At 44.0% G+C, this 16,774-nt stretch overlaps 1 protein-coding gene across 18 annotated transcripts in view; it reads right to left on the bottom strand.

The window, feature by feature from the left end:
- Window positions 1–16,774, bottom strand: part of ADGRL3 (adhesion G protein-coupled receptor L3) — a 489,797-nt gene that overhangs the window by 90,669 nt on the left and 382,354 nt on the right. For 15 of the 18 annotated variants that reach the window (XM_015625411.2, XM_015625414.2, XM_015625396.1 and 12 more), the window contains 4 exons: window positions 15,274–15,579; window positions 13,469–13,572; window positions 4,394–4,579; window positions 1,639–1,677 (listed from right to left, as the gene is read on the bottom strand). In XM_015625411.2, the coding sequence (XP_015480897.1) occupies window positions 1,639–1,677; window positions 4,394–4,579; window positions 13,469–13,572; window positions 15,274–15,579 (635 nt within the window). The remainder of the gene's footprint in view (window positions 1–1,638; window positions 1,678–4,393; window positions 4,580–13,468; window positions 13,573–15,273; window positions 15,580–16,774) is intronic. The other 3 variants (XM_015625404.1, XM_015625408.1, XM_015625409.1) reach the window with 1 other exon arrangement.

Genomic DNA, 16,774 nt, shown 5'->3' with positions numbered 1-16,774 from the left:
TATCCATACTTAACAGCTCAAGCAATGAGCTTTCATCAGTTTTCATCTACTGAAGAAGTAGGTGTGTGATTAATGTTTAAACACGCAAGCAACCTTTCCAAGTGAAAGGAAAGGAGTCCTTGAAATTAAGGGTAAGCTTAAGTTTTTGCAGAGTGTTCAGGCTTTATTCTATCAAGGCCAAGCTCTCTGTAGGGCATATTAAACTCACCAGTCACTACAGTTTGAAAAAAGACAGAAGAGCAGGAGCATGCATAGGCTCTGTGGAGAATATCTGTGCAGCCAGTGGAAAGCACAACTATGGATCAGGTAGCACCAGTGTCCCCAGCAGGATTGTGCAGAGCCCTGGCACAGTCAAAGCAGTTTCACCACGTTTCCAGTGGTAGCACTACACAAGGTAGCTAACTTGAGAGTGAGCACCACAGCGCAGACTTTCCTAAATTCCTTCAAATGCCTGCTGGCTGCTTTCTCTGGGATCCCAGACAAGGGATGTGTAACTCCTAACTCATCTTTACCCATCATTAATATATATGGAAGGGAAAAGGTGACTTTCTCTAGTGACATTTTCCAGAGGGAAGGCAGCCTACCAGCACAGAGGGGTACTGTTTTATTTCTAACGCCCTAGAAGTCCAGACCATCTAATCCCATTCGCTAAATTAAATATGTGTTCGCAAAGTAAGTCAGCACTGACTGTAGGAAGTGGAATTTTGCAGGAAAGTGCAGGTACAGACAGCCCCCTCCAGAAACATAGAGTTCATTTATGCATTACACATATACATATAAATAATGATCAACCACCCATAAGAACAATATCGACATTCACAAGCACAAGACAGAGATTAGAAGGTAAAACATTCACATTTCTTAAACCTACGGTATACAAAACAGATTTATATAAAAAAAAAAAACCCAAACAAATACTGGAGCAAATGCTATAAGGCAAGGTGACAGGATTAGTAAAATAACCTGAGGTTCCACTCCTGAAAAGCCCACGAGTGTGATCTTTCCAGAATGCTGGAGCCTGACTTTGTTCACATCAAACACAACATAAGCCTGTGAAAGTCAGGCCAGACCTGGGTAACTTCACGGGATGTTAGATTCATTACTCTATGCATTGTTTGCAGCACTCTCCTCCTTCCAACATCTGTGAGACACTCTGCATTTCATTACAATCCTACCTTCTCCCTCATGACCAGTGTTGCCATTTTGAATTGTTTCTAAATTTGAAAGTGTAGAAGGGGAAGAAGGAAAACTAAGGAAATGCAGGTGGCAGTAACGTCAGTGACATGCTATAAGTAAAATCTTGTTGGTCTGGAGACACCTGTGAGCAGCAGTTTTGCATTCTTTACTTGAACATCTCCATACTGTTCTGCTCATTCAGATGGCTGGATGAATCTTGTCAGATCTCTCTTGTGTTTTTTTCTACTCTCTGGTTCTGAGATTTTGTACCAAATTTTTTTCAAGTCTGAGAGAAATAGGATAGGTCGGTGAGATAAAAAATGACATTATTATCCTGTAACCTTAACCTTAGAACTTGCTGCCACAAAGGTAGTAATAATCAGATTATTCACAGAGACAAGACCCACTTCACAGTCATTCAGTCAAACAACTGGACACGTGTATTAAAAACACAAGAAATACCTGGACATAGGCCCTGCAAGAGCGCTCCCTTTTCTGAAGCTGAGTCCATAAAGAGAGCAGATTAAAGACGGAATAGAAAAAACAAGTTAGTGATAGAACAAGGGGGAAAAAAAAAAAAGAAGAAAATGCCTGTGAAAAAACCCTCATTTCTCTCTTAAACAGCTCCTGGAAAACCAACCAAACTGAAGGAGTGAGCGTGAGTTAGACAGCAGTGGAAAACTGGAAGGACTGGCTCCAGAAATGTGGGTTAGTCCTTTCTCAGTGAAGTCCAGCACAGACTGGCAACTTTGCAAGAGCAGCTGTTACATGGTAGAAGACACTGAAGTCTAGTAGAGATACTCTAGAGATGATGTTTTCCTTACAGCTTGGAGATCACACATGACATTTCCATGTCAAACACGGCTGAAAAGAATGAGGCTGATGGTTATTTGTGTAAGAGGAGCAGGGGCTCTTCAGCCAGACAGTGTTGATGCCACAGTGAAATATAACCAAGCTTCAGATAAGCAGGACCAACCCCAAAAAGACATGTGCAGGACCACACACCTGATAGAGCCTAGACCTGTATGGACCCATCCTGACAGACCTGGGGCTGGGCAGGCAGTCTGCAGCAGTGAGCTGGAATTGGTGAGCTCTGCATCACTGCAACAAAAGCTCACAAAACCAGGCTGCTCAGAGCACTGGCTTGGCTGGGTTTGTTTTTGCTGATGTGCCTGGTTGGAAATTGCACATCAACGGAGATTCAGGGCAACTTGTGCTCTCAACACACAGCAGTGCAATCCCATTAGTACAGCTGAGAGCCAAATTTGTCCTCAAGAGTTTTGAGGCTCTGAAATAAACAAAATACACCCAGGTATCATGCAATGCCTAATTTCAATTTCTAATTCATCAATTTGTAACTGTAGAAATCTTCCTCTGGGTAAATCTGGCCAGTACGAAGACTTCACAGAAACAAATGGAGATCAAAGAAAGCCTTGCTGAAAATTACAGAGCTATCCACTCGGGGGTCTTCCCAGTCTGAAATGGAACAATTATCACCTTAATTAAGCTTGATCCAGTGGAAAGCATAAAGCTTTTAGTGACAGAAAAGTGGTTTCTGAAAGATGATGGCTTTTAAAAATTCTGATTATGCCAGTTTATTTCAATTCATTGTACATCAGCTTGTAAAAAAAACCCCAGTACAAAACAGCACAGGTGATTACTTTCAGATCCCCAGCACATTTCCTTTAATGATTAAAAGAATATTTAATGGCTATGGCTAGTGCTTACTTTATTTCTTCTTTCTGACTAAAGAGCACTAAACAAAACTCTTTGCAAATTACTTTTTTCTCTTTTCTTTTTTATTTTTTTTTAAATACTCTTGATCAGTGAAGGGGAAAATGGAGCAGTAACTCTGCTGCCTTTTGTTTGCCCAATACTACTTCCAAGTTGAATTCATGCATTCTTAAATGAACACAGAACAGTTGCTCTTCTAAAGAATTAAGTGGGGAATGAGAGCAAGTAAATTACTGAGCCTGTCATTTGGATCACTGACTCGCATCACTGTTTTGCAGGACTTCACATGGTTCAGAATTTTAATGTGGAATGCAATTGATTTGTATGAGTTGCTTGTGCAAAGCTGATGGCAGGGGAAAGAAACCTGCAGTGGGGACTCCAGGAGTGACAGCTGAGCCGAGCAGCTCTGCCTTGTCCAGTCTTCCCCTCCCCTCAGTAACTCATTCCTGCCCCCATGATACAACCCCATTTCATGTAATTGAAACAAATATCATAAAGTGAGATAAAAACAAAGATGAAAAGTATGTGCTTGAAAAGCTGAATTGACAAAATGTTGGGTGTGGCTGGGACGCATCCAGAAGAGCAAGCAGACTACAACCATGAAACCCGTTAGTAGGTGACATTAATTGCTGGCTTTACCTAATATTGTCAGACATCACTATCATTTCAAGAACTGTGGTATGATTATAACAAATAATGTTATGCTGATGTAACAGTTAATATAATTATTACCTACATTGTTATAAAATGGCTGGAAGCAGCTCTAATTAAAAGCATCAGGATAACCCAATTCACAGCACATGCAAAGCACATGAGATGCGGAAGTTCAGCTCCCATGCGACTGAAATCTCAAGCAATCCCGAAGCTCTTAGCATTTAAAACAGCATCAGTGTACAATTATAACTTGCAAGAAAAGAGACCAAATTACTTCTCTGAAAAGCATTTCTCTTCATAAACACCGAAGAAGATACAGGTTTAGCTGGGATCACTTATTCCCCATATAATCTTGGGACCAAGTTCTGTTCATGCTTACATGAATGCCAGAACTGTCAGAGTCTGCTATGCATCTGAGAACAAAATTCTGCATCGCATTTTAACAGGGTGGCCAATATAACCACGTGCTCATAGTCACCAGGGTCCAGCTGCTCTTTGTCCTGACAACCAGGCCCCCACAATTCACCGTCAGAATTCCTAGGTAGGTCCTATCCCATGTGTTTACATGAGATTCAATGACGGCCTCTCACTAAGGAAACCTTCACCTTTAAATGCATTCTTACAGAGTCCACAGCTCATATTTTCTCCCACAGCTGGCAACTCCTAGCACCTATAGCGCCACGTAGCAATTCCTCCCACTTCCAGAAATGACAAAAGGACTAATAATTCTTCTTGAACAGCGGGCACAGAAGCCACACTGCTGTGATGCAGTTAAGGTGCTTTTGGGCTAAGCAGCAGGCTATGGCCGGCAGGGCCCCGTGGCTCTCACCTTGTTCAAGCTGCGCGCGGCGCTGTCCTTCCCGCCGGGAGTCAGGTTGCGGAGCTGCACGTCCAGCAGGTTGACGAGCTGGACCATGGCGGACACGGAGTAGGCGATGTCACCGGCGTACAGGTGGCTCCTGGTGTGCTCCGCCAGCTCCCGCGCGATGTTGGCAGCCATCTCCCCCGACCTCATCTGCGGGTGAGAAAGCAGAGGGAAAGGTTGTCCCCACTGTCACTCCAGTGCCTTCCCACCCCACGGCGTTAACCAGGTCAACTCCCCTCAAGAAGAAGAAGAAAAGGGATGAAGAAGAGAAGGAAGGAGGAATAGAAGCATTTCCCAAGAAGCCAACTACGAGAGTATTTGTGATCATGAATAGTTTTTTGTGTATGGTTTTTCCAGTCAACTATGGTGGCTTCAACAATTCCTTCTCACTGGGCACTGTTTTCCATGGGATTTCCATGCTAGGGAGGGCTTTAATTAGCTTGTCCCCTTGGCTTGCTGTGCTACTTGAAAAAAAAACCCCAAACCACGTAAGTAGCCTCTCCTGTCAAGAAAAAGCAGCTTCTGATTCCAGAAGTTTATGTGATAGCGAAGAGATGATTTTTGTTACAACTTCTGCACAGCTCTTGTAAAAGGAGCAACAATAGGTGACATAACCCAGAAAAAACAGAGAAAAAAAGTTCACAATTTCCATCCTATTGATTTAATAATCAGGTGCTAATTTATCACTCAGTATCACTTGCCACACTAGCCACTGAAAATGATGCCAGTGACTCTGAGCACATGTAAAAACATCCATCTAGAGCAAAAGGCTCAAGCAGAGGCCCCCCAAAAGCAAAAAGCCAGCACACTGGTTGGCTGAATCTTCTACTAAAAGACTTGTATCATCTACTTGAGCCACAACACTCACAAATAACCTGCAGGGAAATTCACTGTATAATTATTTGGGAAACTGTCACTTTTTCCCTGTGGCTTTTTTCCCCCGTTCTTGCTCTGTTTTTGTTCTCCCTGGTACTCCTTTCCTCTCCTGTGCCATGGGGATTTGGGACAGGGCAGCTGGCCCCATCTCCTTTTCATGAGCAGCCCACTACAAAAATACCACTGCAGGTTGCTGGTCTTTTATTCATTATCTACAGGTCTGTGATCTGGAATGCAAATCCATGTGGAATATGCCTGGGACAAGGAGAAATTATACAGGATGACACATAAATGAATGTCCCACTTCTCTGTCAGGCTCAATGGCAAACTCTGCAGGGTTCTTCATATGAATTTTCAATTGTCTTATCTACCAACAGCTAGAAATCAGATATTTCTCTTGTTCCCTCACTTTCTGGTGCTTATTATAAAAGCAAGATTCTAGGGAAAGATTATAGGCTGAGCTTCTACCTCTCTGTAAATCAATTAGCCGAGTTAAAAATGAATAACTTACTTCCATCAATTTGACAGCAAAAGCCAATCTGATTTAATGAAATCTAACTCAAGATGTTCATATGCTCGTCTTCAGAGAATTAACGCATATAATGATACAGAGAAGATAAATAAAGGAGATAATATGTTGTTCTTCCCATTAGAGCAATGATAAGATATATTCAAAAACTGAATTATTTCTTTCTTGTTACACAGAAGACTAATGCCATAGAAACCAGATCCTACTCTTACAGCTGTCTGCTCTCCTAAGCAGCTGAAGGAAGCCACGCATCAGCACAGAGGCTGTATTTTGACCTCTGCTGTTGGCTCTCAGAACTTGAAAGAATGACTGCATCAAATCCCTTTAAATAAAGAAATAAATTTCAACATTTTCCTGCAGCTCATTGCTGGAGCTTAGCATGGATCACAACACATTGTGTTTGTGTAAGCTCTGCTGAAAACTGCGGGAATTCAAGATATTTTTTACAGATACCTCAGAGAAAAACCAAAAACCCTGCTACCCAATATTTGATGCTCACACTTTCCCTTGGACCACACACCTATGCAAACTGTCACACTCAGAGAAAACTGCTCAGCTGCTCCAAAGGCAAACACAAGAATTTGCTGTCCCTGCAGGCTGCTGCCATTCCTATCTCTGTGTAAAAGTGATGCAGGCAGGTCACTAATTAACCCTTTTCCTTTTCTTTTGGACTGACCCTAAAAACTGCAAATCTGAGGAATTATACTGTGGCCACATAAACAACACAAAAAATAGGCAGCAATGGAAGAAATGCCTGACCAAAAAAAAAAAGGCAGACTAAAGCTCAGGCTCTGTGAACTCCTGGGACAGAGAAGTATTTACCCAAAGTTATCTCACACACCCAGGTTTCCTGAAAACACAGATGTGCCATTCTTCTGGGAAAATGTTTTTGGCTGGCAGGTAATGAAACTACGTCCTAGCACTGACAATTCCACACCTACAGACGGTCACACAGAATGTGCAGCTACAAGTCACTACAGCAGTGCTGAGACACTCCTTCCACTCTGGCCCCATACATGAGAGGGGTGTCCAGAATGATGGCTGTGAGACATGCTAATAAGGCAGATTTCCCTGGTTCTTTTCAGCTTTTTCCACTGAAACTGAAGTGTCTCCTATGCAGTGCTGTCAAACCCAACTTCTCTTATGAGTCCCTGGATATTCCAGGGCTAAGATAACAACAGGACTGACCCTTTTTTTTTTTTTTTTGTTAAATCTACATAATGCTCAGCAAAGCTTACTGCTGCCCAAGAGGATGCATTACTAACTTGCTTCCTTTCTACAAATTACTTCTCCACATCTTTCTCTTCATTATTGCTGCCTGAAAGATGAGCTCTTTCTGTTATTTCTTCCAAAACATGTAATACTCTTTAACCTAAACACTGACATAGTTACATAGGAATACAGGAACAACCCCTGGAGGTTCTCCATGGCTAAAGCTGATATTAAGAGGCAAGTAAGAACTAGGGAAAAAATGTGTAAGAAACTGACCTTTCTACTGGGAGGCTTGAGAACAATAAAGGGAATTAAAAGTAATGTATCTCTCCCTGATATAAGATTACTTTTTCACATTTTCTACCTTGATTATGAAAAAATTAAATTTAAAAACTAAATAGGATTCTGGGATAAAAGAAAATATTCTGTTCAAATCAAATTTGAAACCAAATTTTTGGTTTCTGTTGTTTTTTGGCCTGCTGTTTTTTTACCTTTTACAAACTGATTAAAACCAGTCTCAGAATGCTAATATGAAGGAGTGAAAACATGTTTCTTGCCAACAATGCCAACACATAAAACAGAGTTTGATAGGCCTGCCAAAAAAATTGCTCCCCTCTTCCATTTGGGACGACAGGATTCAGGCCAGATTTACAAATGATCATTGGCACACCTGAAATCCCTTTGTGGAACACTCTGCTAACATTTAAGTTTGTGCCACTACCTTGCACCTTCTTATGATTGAAAAGACTGTGAAATAATAGTTTTTGGAGTATTCTCTGTATTCTCTCATATATGCCAACAAACTGAAGCAGGGAGTTTTGTCTGGAAAGACAAAGAAAGACCCTCTCACAGCAGTGCTTACTATTTCAGCCCTACCTTTCACAGAGGAAACCCAACTGCAGAAGAGAACAGTAGAATAAAAGTGAGAGAAATTAAAAAAAAAAAAAAAAGAAAAAAAATGTATTTAGGGAGGAAAATTCAGAAGAAATAAGAAATATGCTGAGAAAGGAGCAAATAAACTAAAACACCAGTAGGTACAAAGGCAAAAGTATTCTCCTGTAGCTTTCTGAAGAGGCAAACTGATATAAAAAATAAAAAGATGGCACGACAGACTGAACTAGGAGTTTTAAAAACAGTAATGTACAGATGGACTGGTCATCTGGAAAGACCATGAAGTTGATGCTATTTTCTGGAGGAACAAACACCTGACAGGTTTCACCAGGCACTATTAGCTGCCAGCATTCAGGTAGTAAGGCTGTAAGAGGGGCTGTGGGCTAACTTCTGACACTGCAAAGCCTTCATGGCATTTTTTCTTCCCTGGCAGGAATTTCAATATACAAGTGTGCATTCACACAAAAGAGTCAGAGCATATCTATCATCCCTTCCTTTTTTCTTTTTTTTTTTTTTTTTTTTTTTTTCTGAATCACAGAATCATTTAGGTTGGAAAAAACCTCTAAGATTATGAAGTCCAACCTATGACCAAACACCAAAATGTCAGCTAGACCATGGCATTGAGTACCAGCCTTTCCTGAAACACTTCCAGACACAGTGACTCCACCACCTCCCTGGGCAGCCCAATCCAATGCCCAATCACCCTTTCTATGAAGAAATGCCTCCTGATGCAAAAAGCTAAACCTCCCCTGGCACAGCTTGTGTCCTCTTGTCCTTTTGCCAGCTGACTGGGAGAAGAGACAATGCTCTCCATAGAATACAGCAGACCTAAAGAACACTGAAAAAGTGGCTTTGAAACATGGTATTCAACCAAGTTAAACTGCATTAAATGATCTTTTAATAAGCCATCCTCTGTGTCATCTGCTCCATCCAATTCATGATGGTGCTCTGAAAACAGCCCAAAGCAATTTGGATGGAGGATTTCATCATATTCTCATCAGGACTGCACCTGCAGCCTCACACCTGGACACGATGACGTGGGGATGTCCTCCACAAAACCACACTTCTCCCTGACACACACACCCAAGCAGATCTACAAGAGCTCAGGAAGGTGCTACGAATCCTAAGGTTCACCTGCTCTTTGGGAGTTCATGGTCCAGGCCACTCAGAAGGGCATGGGTGGCACGTGCTTTAGATTTACAGATTGAGGCTTTTTGTGCATTTGTGAAGGGCATAAATTTTTCTGTTCTGCTACAAAAGAGGCTCCCTCTCTTCCAGAGGCTTGAAGCTTAGCATAGCAGTGCCTGTCCTCCCAGACAGCATCCAGAGCTGAAAGCTGCAGCAAGGAAGAGATGTCTCCAGGCAAGTCACACGCTGAGCTAAGGATGGCACTGATGAAAGCAAGAGGCAAAACAAACAGGCTGAGACTGATAGTGTGACCTCATGATCAGGATGATGCAATGTATCCAAAGCTGACCTTTTTGCTTCCTGTTACTGCTTGACTCTAGAAATAACCCAGGTAGCAGTGCATAATTCAATTGCACTGGCAAGTTTATTCTCCCAGTCCGTTACGAGGGCATGGTAGGCACCAACAATAAAGTTAAAGTAAATGTCAGGAGGCCAGTGAATTACTGAGGAGAACATTTGTTCTGATCTTCCATCAAGCACAATAACTCTAATGGAAGCTAGAAAAAGGCTGTAAAACCTAATACCGTGATGCAAGCAGGCAAACACCCAATCTACAGTCTGAGCACAGCAGGAGAAAGAGAAGAAGTAAGTAATCATTCTTACTTCACTACACAGATATGAAAGTGAGCACAGCATTTCCCTACCATCTTTTCTGGCTTGGCTGAAATCCCTCCAGGGGACCCATCACCGTTCTTCATGAGCAGTTTGGATCCAGCAGATGACAGATTTTTGGGAGACAAAGCAGATTAGGAACGAAGACACGCTGAGCAGGTATGAATGCTGGCTGACAAGGAAGTATTTTTACCCATTTTGTCAGCTGTGCTGCAGCTGCAGTGGGCTGAGTGACCAGGAGAGCTGGGGATGCAGGAGAGCTGAGCTGCAGGGTGTAACCAGCCCTGCCCTCACAGCACAGCTGGAACTCTGCTCCCTCTAGCTGTCCCCACAGCAGCAAGACGAGAAGCAGGTTTGATTTAGAGGAGGAAGGCTCCTTTTTCATCTTCAGAGAGGTGCTGGACCAAATCTGCAAGCTTTGGGAAGCATCCCATCCACAGCAGGGATGTTAGAAACCAGTGGTTGATTTATAGATGAATCAGTCTTCATCTTTAAGTGCAGTGATTGATGATTTTCAAGTCTCTTGCTTGAGCAGGGAAACCAAATGGCTATTGGTTATTTCATAAGTAATTTAAAACTGTATTTACTGTAAGGAGCCTACTGAATCTTAAAGGCAGAACATACCCATGTGCCAAAAGATGAGCTGGTGGGGAATAAGACTGACCTGGCTGAACAGAGAGCTTTGGCTGGAGTAAGAAAAAAAATAAAAAAAAATCAGGAGAGCTTATGGCCTCTGGAAAAAGGGCAGGTAACTCAGGAGAACTACAAGCATGTTGTGAAGTTATACAGGGAGAAAATTAGCAGGACTAAAGCCTCAACTAGAACTTTACCTATCTGCTGCCAAAAAAAAGACAATAAAAAATGTTTCTCTACATATACTTATGACAAAAGAAGAGCTATGGAGAATCTCCATTGGACATGGGGGGAAATACACTGATGAAGAATGAGGAAACAGGGGAGGTGGTACTTAATGCCTTCTTTGGCTCAGTCTTTTACAACAAGACCCATTGTCCTCAGGGTACCCAGCACCCTGGAAGACAGGGATGAGAAGCAGAAGAAAACCCCCACAACCCAGGAAAAAAGGGTCAGTGACCTGATAGATCATTTACACATCCACAGGTCTATAGGGCTGGATGAGATCCACCCAAGGGCACTGATGGAACTGGCAGAAGAGCTTACTGAGCCACTTTCCATCACTTATCAGCAGTCCTGGCTAACTATGGGTGTCCTAGTGGGCTGGAAGTGGAAAATGTGATGCAATATCATAGAAAAATCATACTGAGTGCCCCCTCACGTGGCATGTGCAGGATCTGGACAGGCTGGATCGGTGGGCCAAGGCCAATGGTACGACGTTCAGTAAGGCCAAGTGCAGGTCCTGCCCTTGGCTCACAACAACCCCATGTAGCACTGCAGGCTGGGGAAGGGTAACAGGAAAGCTGCCCAGCATAAAACATGAGCCAGCTGTGCCCAGGGGGCCAAGAAAGCCAATGACATCCTGGCCTGGATCAGCAACAATGTGGCCAGCAGGAGCAGAGCAGGGATTGTCCCTCTGTACTCAGCACTGGTGAGGCCTCACCTGGAGTGCTGTGTCCTGTTCTGGGCCCCTCCCTGCAAAGAAGGACATTGAGGTGCTGGAGTGAGTCCAGAGAAGGGCAACAGAACTGGGGAAAGGTCTGGAGCACAAGGCTTAAGAGGAGCTGCTCAGGCAGCTGAGGGTGTTTAGCCTGGAGAAAAGGAGGCTCAGGGGGACCTTACCCCTCTTTACAACTACTTGAAAGGAGGTTGTAGTAAGGTGGGTGTCATTCTCTTCTCTTGGTAATAAATGATAGGACAAAAAGAAATCACCTGAAGTTGCACCAGGGAAGGTTTATATTGGATATTAGGAAAAGTGGTCAAGTATTGGAATGGACTGCCCAGGGAAGTGGTTGAGTCACTATTCCTGGAGGGATTTAAAAGACATGTAGACATGGCATTTAGGGACATGGATTAGTGGTGGGTGAATGGTTGGACCCAATGATCTTAGAGGTCTTTTTCAATATAAATGTTTCAATGATTGCAACCCCCAGCACAAACCCCTAGGCGAGCCCTGCAAGCCTTCCCCCTCAAAAGTCACTCCTGAAGAGTCTTGATGTTTTGTAACAGCTGTCATTGAGGTTGGGTCACATAGGAAGATCCTAATGAATTCCCACTCAGGCAAAAAGCTTAGATCCAGGGCCATCTCATAGCTTCCCCAAGTCCCTCTAGCGACTGGTAGAAGGCACTCAATGCTGAACATAACTAAATTCCTCCAGGAAAAAAAAATCAATCTAGTCCCAGTTGTAACCTGCTGGGCATTTCTGAGAACTTGCCTGTTCAATTTTAGCCTGCTTTGAAAGCACGTAACAAATTAAATGGGGTTCATTTGTTACGCAAATGATAGCTAGGGTTTCAAATAAAAAAAGCCTAACCTTGATGGAGATTTCATCAGTGCAGGCTATTATTTCCCTCTGCTAATGGCTAACGGCCTAGTCATCTTCACCGAGCAGCAAGAGGTCTCCCAGCTGCCTGAGTGAATTATGGCTGGAGTAAGTAATATTAACCCCTCCAGGGTAAGTAGGTAGGTCATAAAACAAGAGCTGCACACAGCTGCTAATGCCAGCAAAGGCAGCCTGTACTCATCAGCTGGCTGGGTGTATGGCAGGAGAGGGACAGAAGGACCACGGGCTTTGCAGTGGCTGTGCTGTATCACAGCAGCCCCACGTTAACTGACATTTTCCTCTGTGGAGAGATGGATATAAGCACGGATATAAGGTTGTTAGGCCTCGGTTTAGACGGGGGTAGAGGGGAAAATGTCCAAGAGTCTTGTCTGTGGGGTGACCCCATCCCACTGACCAGTGAGCAGTGTCTCTTTGGGAGCTCTGTCTCACTGCTGTGCGGCAGCATAGCTCAGCTGCAACGCCAGGACCCGCTCACTCTGGCTGAAGGAGTGAATAAATCCCCACAAATTGCTATAATAAAGATTCAGCCCACAGACTCCGTGGCGTAAACACACATCTGGTCTCTGTTTGTAATGAAATCAGCTGAAAGCACCATTGTGCATTAATAACAAAAATGCTCAACATATTGCTACCAAATAAGCTCTGCTTGTCTTGAACTTCTATTGTCACATGTTAATGCACTTTTAACACTGATAAATGATGAAGTGCTAGAAAACATTCATCAAGGGACTTAAGAGTCAAAAGATAAGCATTACTGCAGCATTGTTTTCCACCAGTTCTTTTATAATTTGGGCAGAAGTTAAAAACAGAAAGTCAGAGGCACAAACCAAACATTTCACATTGAGCCTGCCTTTCTTTGGTAAAAATTTCTTAACTGTGGGGTTTATCCTGCGCTTGCATGACATGAAAAAATGCTTGAGGATGCATGAAAGGGTGTTTCCTTTTTCAACAACTCAGTACTTTCCATATGTCCACCCACATCCTCCTCCCTCTTCTTCCTTTTCTTGACACAAACAAGAAATGTCATTCACTCTAGCTCAATTCCACTCTCCAGTCCCTCTCCTTTGCCTTCCCTTACCCTCTTTGCCTTAATTTCTGTGAGACACTTGCTTTTTCCTTGCAATTCCTGGCTACTGTGCACAGCTCATGCTTTATGTGTGACTGTTGATCCTTTTGGATTCCTTGTCTGAAAACCAGGAGGCTGATCAAGGTCACTGTGCAGACTCAGAGTGCTCAGCATGGGAGAGGCTTTACCTTTTGAGTGATGTGGTTGATCCAGGGTGAAGAGCAGTTGCTAAGATCAGGTCCTTGGGGTTCCCAGATACCATCAGGTGCAAGACACCGGAAAGTTGCAACACCTGTAATAGGAAAGTCACTGTGTTCAATGTGACTGGTTGCATTTTGTCCCCAGCAGCCCGTGTCAAAGGCTTCTGGGAGCTTATTAGTGCTCAGATCTTGATTAGGACGCTTCTGAGTCATCTCAGTGTCCTAATCATCCATCTTGGTCCTTCAAGGGCCCTAAGACATAAAAGACCCAAGATGGTGTGCAGGAATATTATTTCCAATTTGCCAAACAGCACTTACAGGCAGAGGACTTGCAGGAAAGCTGCCAGGCACTAAGAAACCAGAAGTAGATCTCAAACACAAAGAACCAGCACCTTGAGCGCTCTGCCCCACCACTGGTGATCTGGGATCAGACCCTGTGCCTCATCTTCTGTGCTGCTTATTTTATGGCTCTGAATCATCATTACAACATTTGGCTGGAAACACACAAAAGTCTGAACTCTACAAAAGCCAAGATATAATGCTGGGGTTTACTGTCAGCCCCCAGCTGTCAAGAGGGACTTTAGAAGAGAGTTTTGTTTGGGAAGAGCTGCCTGATCCCTGCTGGAAAAGACAAAAAAATGCCTCAGACCTTTTCAGACAAAGAGAAATGCACCACTGTTAATATATCACAGCTTTTAGCAAGTTGCATGAATCACTGAAATTATAGATGGGAAAGGCTTGTGGCCATCCCCTATCCATAAGTTAAACTATTATCTATTCCTTAGTTATTTTCACCCAGTCCTCAGCTCTAGTGCTTAGGAAAGGACTCCCTGCATCCAGCCTTCGTTTTCCTTTTTCATCTTCTTTTCCTTTTTACAGCTTTGGTTCAGAATATCCTTTCCCCTCTCTGGGAATCACATCATACTTTTTGCATTAATTTTACCAAGGAGGGCTAGGAAAGACAGCAAAAATGTTCTTTACCTATTCTTACCCCTGATACCTTTCCATTCTCCTCATACTTTAACATGTATTTTATCAGTCTGTCCTCACCAAGTTCCAGAGTGAGCCAGTACTCTACAATACACACAGGTGAATGGCTCTCCAGGAGTGGAGAATTAACACAGAGTCTCTCTCCTGCTAGTCAGATCCCTTCAGCCCTCATTTTCAGGCAATTTCCTCCACTTTTAAGATTTCTGCTTTGAAAGTGAGCTTTTGGGGCTGGACACCAAGACAAGCATGAAAAATAACTATTTTTAGAAAACTGCATTTGTTAAAGCACGGCAAACTGAAGCATATGCCAAAACCCATTCTTAACGCGATTATGTTTCAAATTGAACAGAAAATTTCCAAAAGCAACATTTTTCAAGAAAACAATTGCGGGAAGAGCAGAAGAAAAGGAGCAAAATCCAATAAGCAATAAACCATTTTGAAAGATTTGGCTTTATTCTCCCCCACCCCCCTCCACATTTTCCCAGCTGATCACCCTGGATGCTGGCTGCAGTTTAAAAAAAAAATCCCTCACACTGGTTCAGGAGCTTCAAAGCAAAAGTTTGGTTGATTTCCTCCCCTGTCCTCTCTCTTAGCAAAACAAGCAAAGAATTAGCCACCAACACATCAGTTAGTGAGCCCAGGGGCGACAAAGACAGGCAAAACCAGGTAAGGCGCTCTGGAAGCAGAGGCTCTTCCAGCACATCAAGCACAGTCCCACAAGGTTTTTGAGTACAGGCTGCACACTGACAAGGTGTCACAGGAAGTGGAGACAGCCTGCTGTGCCCTCTCAGCCCTTGACTCACCTATGGAGCCCAAGGGACACGGCTGCTTCGCCACCTGGCCCTGCCGGGTCCGGGACCACATAATGTCGCGGGCTTCCATGGGGTCGCAGCTCTCGGCTCCGGCGGGCGGCAGCTGGGAGGAGGCGGGCGGCAGGTGGGTGGTCATCTCCTCGGGGACATCGGCCATGGGGGACGGGGTGCTGGTGCTCCTGTTCCTCCTGCCTGAGCCCGATGTGGTGGTGGTGCGGCCGGTGGTGCTGGTGGCCAGGCGCGGCGTGGTGCTGGCAGTGGTGCTCCCCGGGCCCAGAGCGCCCGATGTCGATACTCCTGCAACAAAGGCAGAGCTGCTTAGAGAGAGGAAGGGAACAGGACTCAAGCCTAGGTCCTGAGGATGTCCCCTCTGATGACTCCAGTGCCCTGCAGGGTGTGACTGCAGCTACGACTGAGGCAAGGATTTTTGCACAGCCACCTTGTAGAGAGAAGCTGGAGCAAACAGTGAGAGAAGCACACAGGGGGGCAATGACCACTGGAGAACAACTGCTTTTCCAAAAGCACTACCATCTGATGAAAATAAAGCAGCGTTTTATGCCCTCACCATTTTCATTCCTGGTATTTTAATGTAAAAATCTAATTTTCCATCTTTTAGGGAATACCTAGCACAGAAGTGCTTTTAATTGTTAAGTGTTGCTGAAGACCCAGACAGGGTCAGGCTTGGACAGAAAAATGTCTTCCACAGCATAATAAAAAAACCCCAAAACAACAAAACCAAACCACAGATCTATTCCCAAAATCAAAAGTGCACAGAGGGATGAACACAAGGCTGCACTATAGAGCAAGCCATCAATTTTCTCTGAGGTTGGTGCTCTGCTGCTCCATCCCAAGAGCAATGCCTGCCCCCTTGATCTGCAGGCCACATGACACAAGCAAAAGTGCACATCAGCCAAGCCAGATCCTCAAGACTTTAATACTCAGATTTTTCACTGAAAACCTGCAATGGGCACTCAAGCAGCAAGAGGTGGGGGACATGCTTTACAAGTGCATTAACCCACTGCATCCATGCATCCAATAGCTGCACCAAGTATCGAGTGTGCGGGGAATATCGAGGGATGCCCACCTTACAATTGCCTTATTTAACCTCCTATTTAGACCAAGGTGCTTGCACAGACTGGAGCTTCATAGGGATTTGGCTATGGCTTGACCTGAAGTATCAGGTGGGGAAGCTGAAGTAGGCTGCCCCCAGCTGCTCCCCCATCACCCCTGTCTTGCCACGTCACACACAGCTCGTGGAAAAGCTTGCTTCTCGCATCTCCTCTACCTCTCTCAAAGATAAACACCCTCCAGCTTCTCTCAGCGTAAGACTTTTACTCCAGTTAAATGCCAGATATTCACAACTGCCCCCTCAATCCCTGCCTGAGAAAAGGTTGAGGCTGAGGAAGCAATATGAAAAGGCTTGTCTGATCCATTCTCACTTTAATTTTCATGCTGTAACATCTCACTACCATCCCACCTCTTCCAGCATCCA

The sequence above is a fragment of the Parus major genome, chromosome 4 (assembly GCF_001522545.3).
Source record: "Parus major isolate Abel chromosome 4, Parus_major1.1, whole genome shotgun sequence".
Lineage (NCBI taxonomy): Eukaryota > Metazoa > Chordata > Aves > Passeriformes > Paridae > Parus > Parus major.
Note: the sequence above shows the minus strand (reverse complement) of the source record. Positions and strands in the feature narration are given on the sequence as shown.